Source organism: Daphnia carinata, chromosome 3, assembly GCF_022539665.2.
Source record: "Daphnia carinata strain CSIRO-1 chromosome 3, CSIRO_AGI_Dcar_HiC_V3, whole genome shotgun sequence".
Classification (NCBI taxonomy): Eukaryota; Metazoa; Arthropoda; class Branchiopoda; order Diplostraca; family Daphniidae; genus Daphnia; species Daphnia carinata.
Window position 1 is genome coordinate 12096367 of NC_081333.1, and position 19532 is coordinate 12115898.

Consider the following 19532-nt stretch of genomic DNA (forward strand, 5'->3'; position numbering starts at 1 on the left):
TCCGCTTTGCTGCCGGAACAGCCATAACTCTTCGATTATTTCGACTTCTATTTGAGGATTTCAAAGAAACAACATTGCTCTTACCATTTAAAAGAAAAACTAGAGTAAAATGTACGTTGTGATGAAATGTTTGGATGCTTCATTAATGGGTCGAGAAAAAGGAAAAAAAAAATACACGAATTGCGAAACCCCTTTCTAACTAACTGGTTCGTGATTTGGCTGGTTATGGCCATTGTCGCCTCGCCCAAGGTTTTTATCAAAAAGGATGGCGTCCTAATCGAAATCCATTAGCCGAAACACGGTGAAATGAACGTCTTCCATCAAGACTTTTGCACAGAATGTCTTCTATTTATAGCATTTTTTTTTTTTTTTCAAAAAGCAAAGATAGATGCTTCTTATATGCGTACAATGTAAGTTGCATTATTAGCCCCCGCGGTGACGGCGAAAATAGCCCAACCATATTGGAATTGAAATTTATAAAATAAAAAACACAATAGAAAAAGAAAGGAAGAAAATGTTCAGCAATGAATGAGTGATGATATGCTGCCCGCAGTGCCCGGTGAGTGGCTAATGATCGAAATGGAACAGGTGAGTGAGATGGCACACTCATTTTTGACGACTCTGGTGGGCAAGCATCAAAGTAAAAAGAAAAAAAAAAAAAAAAAAAAGGTCCGGGGCCCAAGGAACTAATCAACCGAACAACCTAATTCCTCCTCTCTTTCCTGTGTGTAGAAAATAGGAGGGTCTGGGACCCTTAAAAATAAAAGATGGGGTAAAAAAAAAAATATATATTTTAAAGAAGGTGGTGGTAGAGAAAATCATCAAAACGTTTGTCAAGTTGCCCACCGTTAACCGTGTCGGCAATCATTTTCTATATACCCCTATCTCCTTTTACCGATGATTACCAGACCTTTTCTTTTTTTAAAGTTGCCAGTTCATTGAGCACATTCCTTTATTTCTTTTTTTTTTTTTTGTTTCATGTCCGTACATGTCAAGCGGTTTCATTCAGTTCATTACGAAAACAATTCGGAAAAAACCAAAATTTCTTGTCGATTATGAAACGCCAAAGATGTCTTCCGTGCCACCCACCACCTCAAATATGCCTGCGCCCACCTCGTGAAAAAATGAACGCAACATAAAAACAAAATTCTTCTCCATTCCAGTCCCGTTTTTTCTTTTTGTTTTTGAACATTTTTTTTTTTTTTTTTTTTTTTGAGTGGGGAAGGCCTCGTTTCTCCTACACCGAGAGATGGAAAACTGCTGCAGTTCACAGGCAGTTTTGTATTATTTTTTTTTATTTTTTACTCCGGCCACGAAAAAAGAGGAGGAGTATCCGAGCAAAAGAAGGCGGGCATGGGGAGGTGGTGGCAATGGAAGAGGATGGGTGGGTTAGAAAAAAAGACGGGGTTGGTAGCAGTACCGAAGAGAGAGTGAGTCCCCCCCACCCCATTCATGGTCTTGGTGGATGGCACATATCCGACCAGTCTCCTTCAGACCGTTCAACAGTTTAGAGAGAGGAAAAAACGCAGCTCAAGTTCCAAGTTGTTTTTGTTTTGTTTTTTCTTTTGACACGATACGTTAGCCAGACACAACGCGCACCAAAAACATCGACAATCACCTGGTTTTTGCAGAAAGAAAAGCCACACTTGATTGTTACACGCCAGTTCTTGTGGCTGTCAATCAGCCATTCAAATCAAACAATCATTCATGCGCTAGTTGGCCCAGTACTTTGACTTTTCATCGGTTTTTCTTTCAAAATCATCAGCAGCGATTTATTCTAATTCTCAATTGTGAAAGATAGTGCTTCTCTAGAGTGATACCGAAACAAAGTTCATCCCCTCGGCCGAATTTTTTTGTAGCAATTTTGCGAAAGAGGAAAATGAGTTCAACGAGGACGACCGTTGTTTTGGTGTTGGTGTTGATGATGGTACTGCCGTATCTCGGCACGGCCAAAGGTCGAGGAAGAGGCAGCAAATGGTGGTAAGTGAATTTTAAATTAAGGGTATTTTCCCCTGATTGTTAATCGTTACATCATTCCGGTCGCTTTGAGCCTTTTCATTGATCATTGTTTGCAAGCGATTTGTTGTTGTTTGTGGGCCGTTCACACACACAGGGTAGATAGTTTCGAAAAATAGGAAGCATTTAAACGGTTGGAAAAAAAAAGCCCGTCGGCCTCTTTCTACAGTTGATCCGTGTTCGCTATTCAGCCTATTGTTGACTCAAAGAACGAGAGGGGGGGGGGGGGAGGTATTAGAGATCACGCTACGCTGGTGATTATGTTTGAAAGTTGAGCCAAAAGCCGCCATCTCTCCCCTTTTTTCAAACTCTTTTTGCTCATCGTGCCAGTCAATAGAAAATGTTTGTTGATTAGCCCACACTTCCTGTGAACATTTTACAAGCCTTTTTTTTTTTATTTTTTTTTTCCTTCTCTATTTCGATTTCTAGAGAGAAAAAGAGGGGGGCCACAAAAGTCTCTCAAAAAAGGGTTTGTGGAGAGTGGCCATGCCTGATTAGCTTCTCATTCAATGAGCACGAGAGTTTAAAAAGAAAAATCAAACGAGCACAGCAGAAGCTTTTGAACATCAGCACTTTGTTGTTGAAAAAAAAAAAGGGGGGGGGGGGTTGAACAAGAGAAAGTTTAAAGCGCACATCAGTGAAAGGGTTTCAATTGAAACGAGTTGGATATATCACGGACATAGTAGAAACAAAAAAAAATGGAGGGCTTGTTGTCTGTAAGCTATTCGTGTGCACGCGTTTTCTAGCTTATTAAACCCTTTGAAAAAAAAAAATCAAGAGGATTTTATTTTTATAGAAACAGTGGCGGCGTCGCTTTTTTATTTTGTTCTTTGTGTGCGGTCAAAATCTTTTGTCGGAATATATCCCTCCACCAGAAAACTTTTTAGCTTGTTATCTCAGTCGGTTTGTCTCTTCATAAATCATATGACGAAGAAGATGGTAAGTGGAAGAAGCGTCCGGATGTGTCAGCCCGAAAAGGGAAAAACAATTGACTCAAATCTCAGGGTCGGTGTAGGATCAAGAGTCGTCTCTTTTTGCTGCGGAAAGAATAGGAAAAAGCCTATATCAAAGTGGGGTACTTACAAATCTGATAGATGCATACACTCGAGATATGCATTTAAGCTGCTGATCTTGTTTTTAGAGAGAATCGCTCGGTTTTGTTGTAGGTTGACACGTTCGATATTCATCCGGGGGTAGTAAAGAAAAAAAAAAAATAATAAGAATCCGTTACAATTGTGACCACTGATTTCTTTGTTCCGTTCGAAAAGGACATTTGTTTAACAACCAAACATATTTTTAAAAATTCTCTATTGGATTATTTTCCTCTTTTGATGAATTTTTTTCTTTTCTTTCCCCGTTTGCCTGCATTCATGAACAAACTCAGTTGGTACCAAGACATGACACTTCAATTTGTTTTCTAATGATGAGTCTGACACGGCGAGCATGCCGGACACAAAAGCCTAGATCATGACAAAAGCCTTATAATGGAGACAACCATCACAGCATCGAAAAAAAAAGGGGAGAGAAAAATGTTGGAAAAAAATATATGAAATAGGTGGGACGGAAGAGATGAAAAGAGTGAGCCGAAAGGTGTATTTATGGATGGATGGGGGGTCCATATATATATATATATATACAATGCATACCGGTGTAGATAGAAAAAAAAGGGGGGGGGGGTCTTCAACTTTCCGGTCGTCGTTTCAAGTGGAGGGGGGATATGTATATCTACATTGAATTGGTTTTGAAAAGGACTCTGTGTGTATATACAAGTTGGTATATGTTCCTCCATTTTTTTTTTCAAGAGAGAGAGAGTTGTATTCAGTAGGAAGAAGAGGGGGGCTCCTGAGCTGTCATGAAAGCAATGAAGAAGAAGAAGGTTGTTGAAAGGTCGCTCAGCGGATGTTGTATCCCTTTGGTATTTAGATGGTTACAACAGATGAATTGGCTTTCTCGCGCTATGTCCATTGATCGGGGACGGACATTCGTATCTTACGTGCAAATGATTGGAGGTGTCCTTTTGAAATCGGAATAATTCAACATTCAAAAAATGAGCCCACACACAAACGATCGATGAAGAAAGAGGATCTTGCTTTTCTATGCGTTCGGTTACAGCAGAAGGAAAAAGGGGGAGGGATGGTCAAACGATTTGTTAGTGAGGCGTCGAACCTTGTGTCTTGTTTAACAGAAAGAAAAAGAGAAGAGTCAATGAGGAGTGTCATTCTTGTTGCCCATCATCATCTCTCCTTTTCTTTTTCTCCACTGTTGTATCCGTTTATTAGTCTCAGTACCTGTCCTCACCCTTCGGACCACTCATCGATGTGTCCATCTACATAAAGTTTTACTCCTTTTTTGCGACAACGGGTTGTATATTTATACACCGAACCCCCCAAAAAATGTATTGTGTATACGTACAGGTCCATGCCCTTCTGTCAAGTTTACTCCGAGAGTATAGCGCACGAGGGTTTCTGTGTTTAGTCCAAAGAAAAGAATTGGAGACAGGCAGCAAACATCAAAAAGTTTAGAAGAAATAAGGGAGTTGGGTGGGAGGATAAAAGAGAAGAAACTACCTGGAGGTCATCATTCAGTGCCCTAATTATACAGTCAGCGAGCCGTTTTTCTTCTGCTGAACACATCTATCGTTTGAAGAGTCTTTACCACACACACACACACATAGAGAGATATACTTCAGAATTTAACAGAGGGGAATGAGGCATATTTCACAAAAGAAAGAGAGCGCTATGGTAACAAACCCCTGTAAAGAAAAAGAAAAAAAAACTTTAGCGGCTAAAGAAGAGGGGGGGGTCAATCAGCGGACGTTTTGGGGCTTCTAACTAATAATGAAATAAGGCAAAAAAGAATGAAAAGAGGACGGACAATTTAATCAATTTTAATGATAGACTATGACCCCCCTCCTCTATTGGGTACGAAAAAAAAAAAAAAAAAAAAAAATGAAAGAAAAATCGTTAGCGTAGGTCCATTGTTGTGTGTCGGCAAGGTCCGGGTCCGTGCGCATCTTATAGACGCAAAGAAAGAAACTGAGATGAATGCGTAGATGTCAGTTTTAATGACTTAATGATTCAATTCGTTTGCATATAAATATTTTGTTGTATTATTGTCGTACTTGGGTATAATGTTACGCCGGTGTGTGTTGCTTATTCAAACACAAGTAACGTAATATCCGGCCGTAATCGTTTGATTTTCCCTTCAACCCTTCGTCTCATTAGCATAATGTATGTGAAAGAGATAAGCCCCATCCGTCTATTCATCTATCAACACTCGGCGTGAAGATGATTGTCGGGCCTCTATTGTGTCCACATCATTTGCTGCACACACACAACGCGTCGATTGCTCATTTTTCTTTATAGTTAAATTCTATCATGAATACGTAATGAAGAGAAGGCCATCAGGGTCGTTCGATTGTGTTTTGAATTGTCTAGGATTTTGAATAATGAATGGATCTTTTGTTTTTCTCCTTTTTGAAGCAGGGGAATAGCCCGAGCTGGCGAGCCCAACAATTTGGTGTCGAATTCCATCAAGGAGAATTCGATTACCAACTCTTACCTGGATCCGGATGTTCACGCAACTTTGAGACGCAAACAGCGGCGGCTGGTCCGCGACCACCCGGGCGTCGTCGTGGCCGTGGCCAAGGGCGCCAAACAAGCCATCTCCGAGTGTAAGCACCAATTCAAGAACCGACGCTGGAATTGCCCAACCAAGGACTTCCATCGCGGACGCAATCTCTTCGGAAAGATCGTCGATCGAGGTAAAGCTGACTCATCCCTCTGTCCCTTGCGTGGGAAATAAAAACAAACAAAAAAAAAAACCCACAAGACGTGGAACATTTTAAGACGATTTTTTTTAAAGCCAATTTTGACGTAATGGAATTCATGAGTCGTCCATTTTTTAAGTAATCCGTTTGCGATATGGAGAGCTAAACATCGGCTGTGTTGTGTGTGTAATCATTGTTGACACCGAGTTGCTAGTCGATTGCAACAGCAAATTGGGCAATTGTTCCAGAGCTCCGCAGCGTGTGATATGCGTACGATATTACACGGCCTCGCGCAATTTTGTTTAAAAAAAAAAAATCGTGCAAAGACACCTACGCAGGCTCACACGCTTTATAGGTACCATCTGTTGTGTGTGTGTGTGGGGGGGGGGAATCAAAGCGAATCCAACCGAAAGACAAAGACTCGTTGGTTCGTCACACCGTTTCAAAATAAATATGAGGCCATTTTTTTTTGTTTCTCTATTCTTATTTCAAGTTTTTATTTTAGACGTCTTCATTTTTGTTTTTCTTGATTATTTCAACGTTTCGGTTAGCGTCGTGATTACGAAACGAGCGGCGAGAAGAAAGGCAAACAATCGCTTGAGGGAGGGCTGGTCTCAAAAGAACAATTGATCCCGGGCACGGGGTGCAAATGGAACCATTTAGTTTCTTCGTTGATTTTTGTATTTCTTTAGTTGAAGAGAAAAAAAAAAGGAAGGTATTTTCCAATGTTGTTGGTTCGATCGATAAACAAATAGACGATCGCTTTTTCTTTTGTTCCATTCGGGTGGAAGAAAGAAGAAAACGCGGCTTCGGTTAACGTAGTGTCAATAACGAACAACACAACCGTGGGTGTGTTTGCTGATCAATGGGCCATTTCAAAGTCACGAACCTCTTCAAGTGTCTTTTATTTTTTTTTTTCTCTTTGACGACAGTACACACTCCCCCCTCTCTCCTTTGTACATACAACAAACCCAAAGACATTTGTATAGTATATATAGGCAACTGGTATAGGCCTAACAATCGATTTCTTTAGCTGATTGGGATGGCCTATATGTTTTCTAACATCACCTGTTTTATGGTGTGTATCGTTTCTTTTTTTTTTTTTTTTTTTTTTTGCTCCAAAGGGCTAAAACACACACACACCTTCTCCGTGATGGAGAAGGTGTTCGTTCTGACATACGCAGACACTTTACAGCAATTGTGTTTGTTATGTTTTTTTTCCTTTTTCTCGTACGCGGCACAGTGGGGGGGGGAGAAAGATTTTTCTTTCTGGACAGTTTGAATAATGCACGAAAAGCCCCCCGACGGCACGTCATTAATTGGATTTTGAAAATGTGTATATCTTTAGTTCATCTAGAGACGATGGGCGACAATTTGTTTTTCCAGGCTCCGAAAATGAAATGTAAATCAATCGATTCTGGTAGAAGCTGTTTTGCCTTCGGTAAATGAATTACGAAGAAATGTACAAGGCTTTTCGTAACTGACACGATTATTCAGAATAGGAGACGCTCGAAATCTTTCTTTCGGAAAGAGGGGAATATTTCGTTATGAAAGAATTTCACGGTCGGTTGAAGAGACGGGAGGTTACGTTGGGGTGGTATTCGCAGGTGGGTCGATAGAAGGGAGGCACCGAATAAATATTAAAATAGAAGAGAAATAAAAAAAAAGCGCAGGTATTTCGGTTTTTTATACGAGCAGGACACACGGCAGGAACTCGTCATTGTAGAAAAGGAAAAATCGACTTGTTGCATTTTGGGGAACTTTGTATTGCGTTATCTACACGATCGTTATTTTCTCCTTTTTTATTTCCTTTGAAAAAAAAAAAAAAAATGCCTTTAAAAAAAAAAAAAAAAAATAGATACACACAGTTAGATCGAAATAGCTTGAAACCACCCAAGGAGGGCCGTTTGCCTGTGACTGACCGCCGAAAGTATTTTTTGGATTTTAAAACTATAAGAAACATCATCATCACAACTTTGCCTCTAAGCTATTCAAACAGGTCATTTTTTTTTTATTCCTTCTTCAAAATCGCTACCTTTCTTGATTGAGTTTAATGTATTGAATAAGCATCCAGATGGCTTCATTTATTTTATTTTTCTCTCTTCTAAAAAAAAAAAAAAAAAACTAACACGACGCCCAGGTGACCATCGTCCGAATGAGTAGACAATAGTCAAAAGGAAGGAACAATAAAAAAAAAAAAGAAACGATGGAAAAGAAAAAGGAACAACAAAAAATATATAAAAAACAAAAAGAAAGAAACTACTCAAAGCGTCCAGGTGTGCCCGAGGCTGTAGTGGATAGTGACTTCATTTAGGGGGCTAATTATGGCCTCCTCCGCGTGCACTTCATTACAGGGCGGCAGCCAAAGGGAAAGACAAGCAAAGCGATGAGACGGTTGATCTCTCCGCATCGCTGTTGTAACCGGCTCGATTAGTCTTCTCCTTTTTCCGCCGGCTCTCGATGGCAGATGGAACCAGCAGGAGGATCTCCATAACCATTTAGAACAACAAAAAAAAAGAAGAAGAAGAAGAAGAAGAAGAAGAGAAATGGCTGCGTGTACATATAGGCGCTCCTATTCTCCATAACTAATAGCTCTCAATTAGTTGCGTCGTATGCAGATTCCGTTAGGCCATTTTCAATGTCGTGGCTGGAGAACCCTCGACTTCTTTTTCAACAGCAGCTGATCAAAGTCTGATTTTTTGAAGGCTGTTATTCTCATTTTTTTTTTTTTTGCCAAGTGTTTGCCTCGACCTCAATGGCCTGCAAAGCCAAGGCCTGGAAACAAAAACAAAGTGTTTAACGTGATGGTTCTTTTTTTTTTATGTACTAAACGACAATCTGCACAGGAATGTCTATTCCGAAATGGAGACAACTAAAAAAGAAATACCTGGCCTCGAAAAGCTGCTAGTACATAAAGGGATATGGCATTTTATTAGATGATCATCTACAAATAGGATTTTTATTATTTTCTTTTTTCATATTTCCCTGTTTGAAAGAATCGGAACAGAAAAGAGCGGCTCGTTGTGGGTATTTTTCTCATCGGAAGGAAATAAAGAGATGTGTGTAAATGTAGGCGGGGTTCACTGTCGTCAGGTCGAAGAAGAAAAAAAGAAATGGAGGGAGCTACGGATATCTCATTTTCACCTACTGCCATATCATCAATTCGTTTAAAGATCGGCCCACCCTGAGGAATTTACGAGTGCTCATCTGCCAACGGATGGGTAAAAAGACTTCCCATGGCTGCTGAAACGTTTCAAAACCATATCATCAACAAGGAAGGGGGACCCCCAAAAAAGAAATGAGCCATCCACGGACGGGTCAATTGAACCAAAAAAAAAAAAAACGAGGGGAAAGAGAGTTTAGTTTTGAGGAGTGTGCCGAATCTTGTGACACTGGCAGGGACTTACGCGTGTTATATACCGGACCAATAAGGGAAATGACTGCACAGGCCATCAGTTGATATTTTTCTTACAATACCACACAGTCACCATCGATATACGTGAACAAATCTATAGCGAGAGCATGACGGTATACATGTACCAGCAGCTGGGCAGGCCGGTCCCCCCCCCCCCCAAAAAAAAGGGGATCCCTTTTTTTTTATATTTTATTTCCCCCCTCCTGAGTTTCTTCCCGAATGAAAAGAAGAAAAAAAAAAGAAGGCGGAGTGGCAGCAACTAAGCAATGAAACATCACAAACTCAACAAAAGAAGGAAGCTGTACACAGTAGAAAAGAAAATGTTAACCATCAGCAGAAGAATAAAAGGGAACAAGTAGTTTACTATGTATGGGCATATATAGGCGGATGGATGGGGGGGGGGGTTGGGGTTGGAAAAAGGGACATGAATGGTTTTTTTCACTATAGAGTCTACTTTGGAACGCGTTACTAATGCTAATGAAACTGTCACTTGGCTCTCACTAGTAACTCTTGACGATTGGGCTTCTAGTGAACAACAAACTTGAAAAGAATTTTTGATTTTCACTCGTCCCACCTGGTGGTAAGGAAACGGTAAAAAAAGGGATTATCGAAAGGAGAAATAAAGTGAGATGATGAACGAACAGAGATAGAAATAAATAGAAAAAAAAAAGGACCGAACGTTTAAAAGTCGTGATTGCGATAGAGTCGAAGTCCTTCGGAACGTATCGGTGTTCTTTCAACAGCGATCGTATGTAAAAAGGGCTGCTCTGTTGTCTTCAATTGCGTCCTGCTGAGTGATTCACGCACGACATGTTGCCAAGAAAAGGATCAAAGAGATTATCTATTTTTATTCCCCACCAAAGAAATAAGAAGATGAAAAACGAACGATGGCGATAGAGAAAGTCCTTCAAAACAAAGTTGTTTTCCTTTTTTTTTTTTTTTTTTTTTCTTTTTCGTTTCAAATTTATTATCCCTTTCGTTTGTTCTCTATAAAGACGGCCTTTTTAATACATCGAACGAAATAGCTGCGTTCAGTCAACGCTCGTCATCCCAAATAAAGAGTTTGCGGTCACAACCGAAAAGAAATTGAGCGGTACATTTTTGTGGCCTTTCGTGATTCCCACCTTTATTTTTTTTTTTTCGGCATGTATTCATGTATCGGCATGTTCCCATTATCGTCGAGAACATGATGCAATGAAAACTCTGCGGCCGATTAAAAAATAAAAAATTCCCCAAACCCAAAACACCTGGCCGCACACGTAACAATAATCCCACCCCTGTTCTTCGTGGTTGTTGACACCCTTCTTCTCTCTCCCCCCCCCCCCCCCCCCCCTTTAAATTCTTTCACCACCGCTGCTGTGAAATATATATTTTTTTTTAATCCATCAAAAAAAAAGGTGTGATGATGGCATCCGGCCTGCGATGGATTGAGACACTGACGGAGCATCAGCGGTTACATCAACATCTATTACATATTTACATGTAGAGGTTGTTCCGTCGTAAGGGATAGAATAGAATCAAATAGATGGCAGGTCAGGTACGTAGGCAATTAAATATGGAAAACTACGAGAGTGGGGAAGAGAATGGGAGAAAAACTGAAGATCGCGTGATACAATCACGCGCGGTAGACCTCTGTGAACCCTGGCGGGGGTTGCGGCATTTTCTCTCCCTCCTGGGCCCGCATAGGGCAGCACACGCGATTAGATGTTAAACAGCCGACTCCCCGTCATCCGAGGAATGGCCAGCGGGATCGTCACACTACACAGTACTTTTTTTTTTTTGCCTTTCATTCCCAACTCATTTATAGAGAATCCCACACACGATAGAGAGATGAAAAAGAAATGAAGCCATCAACGGGAAATATCTCCATCAAACGATTTCTCTCCGCGTTCGCTCCATTCGTTCCAGTCCGTTTTGATTTTTTTAAATTCTAAAAAAAAAAAAATGAACTAAATCCAAAATTTTGTTTTGGAAAGAAAATTCAATAACTACGTCCGTTGTTTGATGTGCGGTCAGCAATGAACCGGCACAATTTTTTTCGGCCACTACCCACTTCATTTTTTGTAGTTTAATATTCTTCTATACCTTTAGGTATTTTTTGATTTAAAACAAAAAAATGTGTTTCCTTTTTGCCTCGTCTACATCGACAGACGATATGCCTATTGTGTGTGTGTGTGTGTGTGTGTGTAACCTTTCCTTTAAAAATCCACTGTTTGAAAAAGGCAGGGAGCCCGTCTGACGGACCTCCTGCCGGCCCTTGAGTTTCATGCGGCGCGTTCGAAAGGTATAGAGAGGCCCAAAAATGAAAATAGAAACAAAAGATAATGTTAGAGAGGAAGGAAATGTTTGCACGAAATCGACGCTTTAGCTTGGGTGGGCTGCCATTGTGCTGTCTCATGACGGAACGATGAAGCCATCGCGGGCCATATTGAATACATAAAAATATATATATATATATATATGCAGTATATATATATAAATACTGAAGGAAGAAATAATTTAAGAAAAAGGGAAAGCAAGTTACAGCAGTGCGTTTTGTTTTATATCGACGTGTAGTCGGCCATCCTCCGAGTCTCATTACCATCCATTTGGAAGCGGTTGAACAGCAGACTCTTGAGCGAGGGGGGGGGGGGGGGAGTTAGCTCACATTTCAATAAATCATCGACGATTTCTCAGTCTTTTATCTCCTTTATGTTTTTTGCCTGGGTCGATAAGAAAGTTTCGATGAATCAAATAAAATATGCATCCATGTTTTGTATCCGTTTCATTTGCATTAATCGTTTCCTTTTTTCTTTTTAAACCAGCTTGCCGTGAAACTGCCTTCATCTACGCCCTGATGTCTGCCGCAGTGACGCACTCGGTCTCGCGAGCCTGCTCCGAAGGTGCCATCGAGTCTTGCACTTGCGATTACAGCCAACGCGGTCCGTCTGGAGCCGACTGGGAATGGGGCGGCTGCTCGGACAACATCCAGTTCGGTGTCAAATTCTCTCGCGAATTCGTCGACGCCGGAGAAAAAGGACGCGACATCCGCTACATGATGAACCTCCACAACAACGAAGCCGGCCGAGTGGTAAGTTGAATCTTTTTTGTTTTTTAAATTCAATGATCGATCTATCGAAATGGGACAATCAAATAGTTGAGGACGTCCGTCGCCATTTTATTAGGCCTAGTCAACTAGGCATTCAAAGGCAATGATCTTCTTGATTATTCCCCTTTTATTTTTATGATTGCATCAGACTTTGTAATAAGAATTCCGTTTAAAAAAAAAAAAAAAGCTGGGGAGGGGTTGAATTGAGTTGAGAAAAGATGTTTTTGACGTGATGAAGGCACTCCCGCGCTAGCTCCGGTATGCCTTTATAATATGCATGAGCAGAGGCTATACATGATGAATCGAGAAAAATAGAAGGATCAGATACGCGTAGAGATGGGAGGTCATGATAGGGGTATATACAGAAAGCAATAGAAAAAAAAAAGAAGGGGGGGGGGAGTGTTAATGGCTGCCATCCCCAGAGCAATTATGTAAAGTATACATGGATTTATACACACGAATAAGTTTAGATGTCTATATAGCTGTGGTGCCTATCTATTAATGCACCCATCTTTTCGTATATGGCCGGCCCTTGTTGCACACGGCCACATAAACTTTTTTTTTTTTTTCCTATACACGTTTTCAAACGATTCTCGCGACTCCCACGCTGGCGGGCGAGAAAAAATATATGGCCACACACACACACACACACACACACGCGCGCGCGCATTTCATTCTCTCCGGGGTCTCATAATTTATTAACTATTACCTGTTTCTTGTGTGTGTGTGTTTCTCTCTTCCTCCCCCCCCCCTCTTCCTTTTCTCTTTTTGAAAGTCTTTTACCAGGTAAATAACTCAATTGATCGTGATATTTCTATTTGAGAAATCTTTCCTTTTTTTTTTCAAAGGATAATATACCACCCTTTATATTTTTCTCGGTGTGCGTCTACGGAGGTAATAGTCAGCTATAAACACGATGTGGGGCTGTTTTGAAATCGTGCTGTTAATTCTTTTCTGAAACAACAATCGAAGGGGGGGGGGGATAAAGAAACGCATTCGAAGAAACCCGTCAATTTCACCTGGTAATTATAGTTGAAAAAAACACGTGTCAGTCGTAACTCTTGGCCCAGTTTTGAAAAATTCTTGAAAGAAAGTCCAAGAAAAAAAATAAAATCAGTTCCTCTCTTGGGTTTTTATTCATTTTTTCAACGATCCATTAGGAAGACATTACAATATTTTGTTAGCTGCTTTGCGAAAGAGGCCTTTTTTTTCTTTTTTCTCCTGCATCTGTTATGGTTGTCTTTGTAATAGACGCGTATAGCTCTTTTTTACCTACGACTTCATGAGCTCGCCCAAGTTGGGGGCCGCCAATGAGGACCACAAAACATGCGGCGGCCCGCTGCGCTTGCATCGCTAAACGGATTTATTTATACTGAACAAAATTGGGGAAAGGCAAGAAGAAACAAAAGCAAAATGAAAAAAAAAAAAAGGCCTACAGGTCTGCAGCTTTATCATGAAAGAAGAAAAAATTCTAGTCGAGAACGAGCCATTTTTTGATGGGGGCAAACCCTTTGAACTAAAGAGCCACTTATCATGGCCGACCTCTTCTTGTGCGATCCTCCACCTTTTTATTTTTCTAAACGTCTCGGTGCATTCCGTCGAATTAAAACTTTGTAATCAGGAACACGGGGAACCCACACACACGCAGAAACGCGCACACAAACAAGAACGGACAATATAAATCACAAGTTTTTTTTTGTTTTTTTTTTCAAGTTTATTCGACTTTCTCGGAGTCCGTCCACTTCTTCTAGCCAACGAAAGGTCGGGTCTGATTCTCTATAGGAAGCAAAGGTTACATTAGTCTTACACCGTAACTAGGCTTGAAGAGGGCGGCCAATTAGTTTTTTTTCTTTTATTTCTTTAATGCCTGTTTTGATTGCTCTAATAGGACCCCACATTTTATCTTTTGACTCTCTCCCGCACCATGAATTGAAATTCTATGCCAGTTGAAAAATAGGGTGACTCATTAATTCCCATTTGTTTTTTTTGTTTTTTGTTTTTTTTTTCATCTACAAACACTTGAATTTTAAACAAATGAAGACACACACGCTAAGCAATCGTTCTCTTTTCTTTTTGATTTGCAGCACGTTTCGACCGAGATGAGACAAGAGTGCAAGTGTCACGGAATGAGCGGCTCGTGCACGGTGCGGACTTGTTGGATGCGTTTGCCTTTCTTCCGGGTGGTCGGCGACAACTTGAAGGACCGTTTCGACGGAGCGTCGCGAGTCCTCATCAGCAACACTGGACGGACGCCGGGCAACGGCCGCAAGAAGTACAACTACCAGCTGAAACCTTACAATCCCGAGCACAAAGCGCCGTCCAAGAAGGATTTGGTCTACTACGAGAACTCGCCCAACTTTTGCGAGAAGAACCTCAAATTGGGCATCGCCGGGACGCAGGGCCGCGTCTGCAACGAGACGTCGATCGGCGTCGACGGCTGCGATCTGATGTGCTGCGGTAGAGGCTACAAAACGGAGGTGAAGGAGGTGGTCGAACGATGCGCCTGCACTTTCCACTGGTGCTGCGAAGTCAAGTGCAAAGTTTGCCGGACCAAGAAAACGATCCACACTTGTCTGTAGAGAAAATATGCAAGTCAAGTGAACAAAACACATCAGACAACCAATTTTCCAGCTCCAAAAAAGAGGCAACGAAGAAAACAAAACCAACGGGGGGGGGGGGGGGGGGGGAACAAATTGGCCAATTTTCAAGTGCCCCATTTTTTTTTTTTAGAAATACTTTAAAATTATCCTATAAATATGAGACATCACATTTTGACACATGCGATTCGACTATTATAATGATGAACACTATCGTGCCTTTTAAACCAACTTGTTAGCGTGTTGTAAATTGTATTCCTTTTTCATTTTGTTTTGGTGGCCTGCACCAAGAAGCAAGAATCGGGCGTTTTTCTTTTCAATTCGTTTCTCGGTTCTTTTCAACTACTTTTTTTTTTTTCGTCTTCAACTAATTATTCTCCCCTTCTCTCGCCTGTTTCTCATCACCGTCTTCTCCTGCCGACGCCATTCGTATTGATACAAACTAGTCACCGTCTTTTATTACAATATGCGTATGATCTGTGTTTGATTGAAAAAAAAAAAAATAATAATAATAGGACATCGCGCCTCTCACCCTCCGTAACCACCCAGCCTACTTTGTCTCCATTTTCCTCCGAATTTTGTTAGTTGACTTTGGATCAATTTCTTTTTTATTTATAACGAATTTTTTTTTTCTTGAAATCGAAAGCGCGCGCGATTCGAAACTTGCTGATTCCTTATAGCCGATTAGACGGTCTAAAGAAATACTCGCCAATGTTCCGCCCTTTTTATTTTTCATTCTCCTTAAAAAAAAAAAAAATCATTTCCTATTCTCATGTGTCCAATCCTTTTTTGTACAGTCCTTTCCCTACACCATCCGTTTGTTTTTTTCCGCGCATCTTCTGCAAGACATTGAAGACAAGTGGAAGAAGATTCCCTTATCCCCGCTCTCATTGTTGATATCAAACTTTATATATATATATTATATATGTAGCAGCAAGCAGCGACAAGTATCCCATTGTAAACATGTGTACATGTTTTTATTCGTCTTTAATTTTTTTTTTTTGTTCATTTTAATATTTTTTTCTTTCAAAAAATGCCAATTTTTTTTTTCTTGTTTCTTTTTCTCTTTTGGGGTTCACTGATGCCGTGATTGTGTGTGTGTGTGTGTGAATGCGTGTTATTTTTCTCTTTGGGAGGGCAGTACGAACAGGGGACTATGGGTGGGCATTTTTGAATTTCTGTTGAAAAAAAAAATGGGGGGCGGAGTTAGAACGAAACCATGTTTGATTATATTTCTTTATCCCCCATTTGCTCGTGTCGGTAAAGCATAATACCAGCCAATAAAATAAGAGAGAACAAACGTTACCAAAAAAAAAAAAAACAACACGAAGAAAATTGTCTTGTCCTTAACTCATTGTTTAACACAGTTCTATACTATAACAGACCAAGCGAGTTCTCGTTAGTTCTCAGCTGACCGATGTATACAGTCTCCACACGTCCTGGACATAAAAAAAGAGATGACAAAGTCTAGAGAAAGAGGAACATTAAAATTCACCTCGACAAAAAAAAAAAAAAATGGCGAGGACCACTGCGTAACATGTCACTCGAAGAAAACAAGGGACTCTCAGTTTTAAAATGCGTGGGGTATGTTGAAAAAGAAAAAGCTTTTTAGCTTGTTGACACTTTTCTTGCTACAAACATTATTTATGGCTTATTTCACGCTGGTGTTGGTGCTAGATTGAAAAACACACGCAACCCTACCAAATAGGAAGAGAAAGATGGTTTTTTATTTTTTTTTAAAGAAAATGGCCGGAAGTGTGGCCGCGTAAGTGTTGGGTAACGTCCTCACCGTCCTACTCAACTGTATAGGTTGGAGCGAAATATGATGGGTTCATCCTTCTTATACCCTTTCGATATTTTCCTCCCACTGTTTTTTGACCCTCTCATTTCTATATTAGAATGTGTAAAAAAAAAAAAAAAACACTTTCACGGACTAACCTTTCGGATATTTGCTGTGACATGGCGTAAAAGCCACATAAAATATCTTTTCCTTTAAGCATCCCTTTAAAAAATCTAACGCACCACTAACATCGAAGTCTTCCTGAAAAACATTTGAAATAACCGGCTACAACACGGGCGTTCGTAGAAAAAAGGAAAAAGAAAGTCTCCAACTGAACGAGAAGAGGAAGAAGAAAAAAAAAAAGGGCAAACGTTGTTGGCACTTTCCTGGAACATATAGAGCGCTCTCGCTCTTTCGGGTTGGCTCAGTTGTCTCACAAGGTTATGTACTCGTTTTCTGTTACACGAGACTGTTATTACACCACAGAGAAATGCTAAGATTTATAGGGTGACTGCTGGCTCTAAAAAGTGTCTTGTTATTTCGTAACTTGGAAAGGAGTCGATGCAAAACAGGACAAAATTCGGAGACGATGTCAATTCACGCGAACAGAGTTGAATCATTGTCACTTTCCGGGCCTATAATGTTTTTTTGTTTTTTTCCATAGACTATTGAATAGAAATGGTTAAAATTTTAAGTTTTTTCAATCACTTTTCTAGTTTCAGCAACCAGCCGCCATGGCAATAGAAAGGAAGACGATTGACTCACGTACAGGATTCAACGAATCGCTTTGAAATGGAATATTTCTTTTCATTGCGTTCCACGTCAATTCGTGGCGATAAAAACAGCCGATCGTTTGACGCTTATCTTCTTCTTCACTTGTGATTCGCCATGGGTCCGTGCAAAAAAAAAAAATCTAATCCTCTAATAGTAAAAGTAAGTCCATCTAAATGACGTCCGACTCGGGCATGAAACGAAAATGCAATAGAAGAACAAAGGAAGGAAACGAAATAGAACGTGATAAAACGACGAGAAGAGTGAGTCGATGTAAATGATCTCTCAACTCTATTTAATATTTTTATGACTTTAAAAGTTCTGCGTCGACGCGCACAAGCCCCGTGCTCGGTCACGTCAGCCGTTTTCTCTCTCTATATATGTCTCTTTGCTTGCCTGTTGACTGGCTGATGCTCGTAACTTTGCCTCTCTGCCAAGGGATATGGAAGATGACTTCCCAGCAGCAGCCAAAGAGGTTCATAAATGTCAAATAATGGCCCAAGGGCTGCTCGTATCTCGTCGACATTAAAAGCAATCAGCAGCAGCTAGCAACAGCGCTTCAGATTTGAAGCTTTACTTTTTATTTATTCATTTTTTTTTACCCATTTTTGAATCATAAAAAAAACAACCAAAACTATTTTTTTTCTCCAAAAAAGCGGGGTTTTAAAAACAAGGTTGATCTGCCCTTCAATCGTCCTCATCTGCTGTATTATACTATGATTATATATACATACATGTGTCTATACATCTGGCATATAAAAAAATGCATCTACCTGGCCTCCCCCCCTGTTCGTATCCATTTGATCACATTTTCTCATGCATCGTAAAAATTCCTGACCGAATCAAAGAGAGAGTTGCTCGATTGATTCATTTCAATTTTCGGAGTTGCCTCAAGTTCTCGGAAATAGCCGGCCGATCATTTTCTTCAACGACTAAACGCCACATTTCCAATCGAATATCCTTACCAAGAATAAGAGAAAACGTTTGACTTTTCAAGCAAACAATAATAAATTGAAAGTGCGAAGGGCCTTTATAATTTCATTTGGTGACGTGGCTGGACTTTCACTCACCCTGGTCACGTTTATACAATGTGAAGGTGCGCGTATGGACACACGTAATTACTTGATGGGCTTGCATAAGCAGTCGAGGTTGGAAACGTGTGCATGCTCAGGTACGATCGGTGCTCCTTGACCCAGAGTAAATTTTCCGAGCCCGACAGAGGGATGACTCTCGCGACCCTCCTTCATTCCTCTTCGTCTTTTTTTTTTTCTATGCTGGGCCAACGACGATGGATTGGCCTCTCCCATCAGCCGTCGTATCACCGTCAGACAGTCATAAATGTTTCATTCTACTCCATCATCCGCCCACCTTTCAGATTCCACCAACGTTTTTAACATTTATAGGATGCTCGTCTATCTGCTGGCCAATCGGAATAAAGTCTGTTTTTTTTTTTTTCTTTCTTCTTCTCTTGAATTTTTCTTTGACAACGAGTCGCACACACATCCAGACACACAGACACGTAACGAAATAATAATAATAAAAAAAAAGGTTCTAATGTTTGATTTATTTCGTGGATGGAGGGGGGAAGTTGATTTTCGGAATGAAATCAACGAAAGAAAACGAAGAGCGAAAGGGTCCCAGCTGTTTTTTTTTTTTTCTTGTTTTGTTTTTTAACATTTTTATTTGACGAACAGATTTTATGAGTAGGGCTTTCTTTTTTTTTCTAAATCATTATTTAGTTTTTTTTATTACTATTTTGTTGTTGTTTTTCTTTAACCATGGGATCGTAACTCATAATCACAGATGTACGAACGTGCATGTGGCCAGTTAAGAAAAAACACATTGGGTGGAAATTGTCAGTTTTTTCAGGAAACATTGGTTTTACTTTAGAAAAACAAATATGGGAAAAAGATAAACCAATCCATCAAAAGGATTACATCACTCGAAGATACTGTGGAGCCAAAACGTAACTTGTGCTTTAGCTTCCCTTGTTAAATCGACCATTAAAAAAGATACATTATTCTAAGGAAAACTAATATTTTATTTGAAATTAATGTTCGAATTCGATTATAAAGAGGTTAGGTTCAATATTACAC

General features: G+C 40.2%; 1 protein-coding gene across 1 annotated transcript; it reads left to right on the forward strand.

The window, feature by feature from the left end:
* The first annotated feature begins 1486 nt into the window (after window positions 1-1486).
* On the forward strand, window positions 1487-14949 carry LOC130698538 (protein wingless-like). Its single transcript, XM_057521209.2, has 4 exons — window positions 1487-1980; window positions 5502-5779; window positions 12005-12270; window positions 14373-14949. Exons 1-4 carry the CDS (start codon window positions 1880-1882, stop codon window positions 14865-14867), a joined length of 1140 nt encoding a protein of 379 aa, XP_057377192.1. The 5' UTR covers window positions 1487-1879; the 3' UTR covers window positions 14868-14949.
* Window positions 14950-19532: the final 4583 nt, after the last annotated feature.

Bases quoted from the DNA above. Each gene is read 5' to 3' on its own strand.
- LOC130698538 (XM_057521209.2), top strand. From the start codon at position 1,880: ATGAGTTCAACGAGGACGACCGTTGTTTTGGTGTTGGTGTTGATGATG. The intron at 1,981-5,501 runs GTAAGTGAATTT...TTTTTGAAGCAG, and splicing joins GGAAGAGGCAGCAAATGGTG to GGGAATAGCCCGAGCTGGCG. The intron at 12,271-14,372 runs GTAAGTTGAATC...TTTGATTTGCAG, and splicing joins ACAACGAAGCCGGCCGAGTG to CACGTTTCGACCGAGATGAG.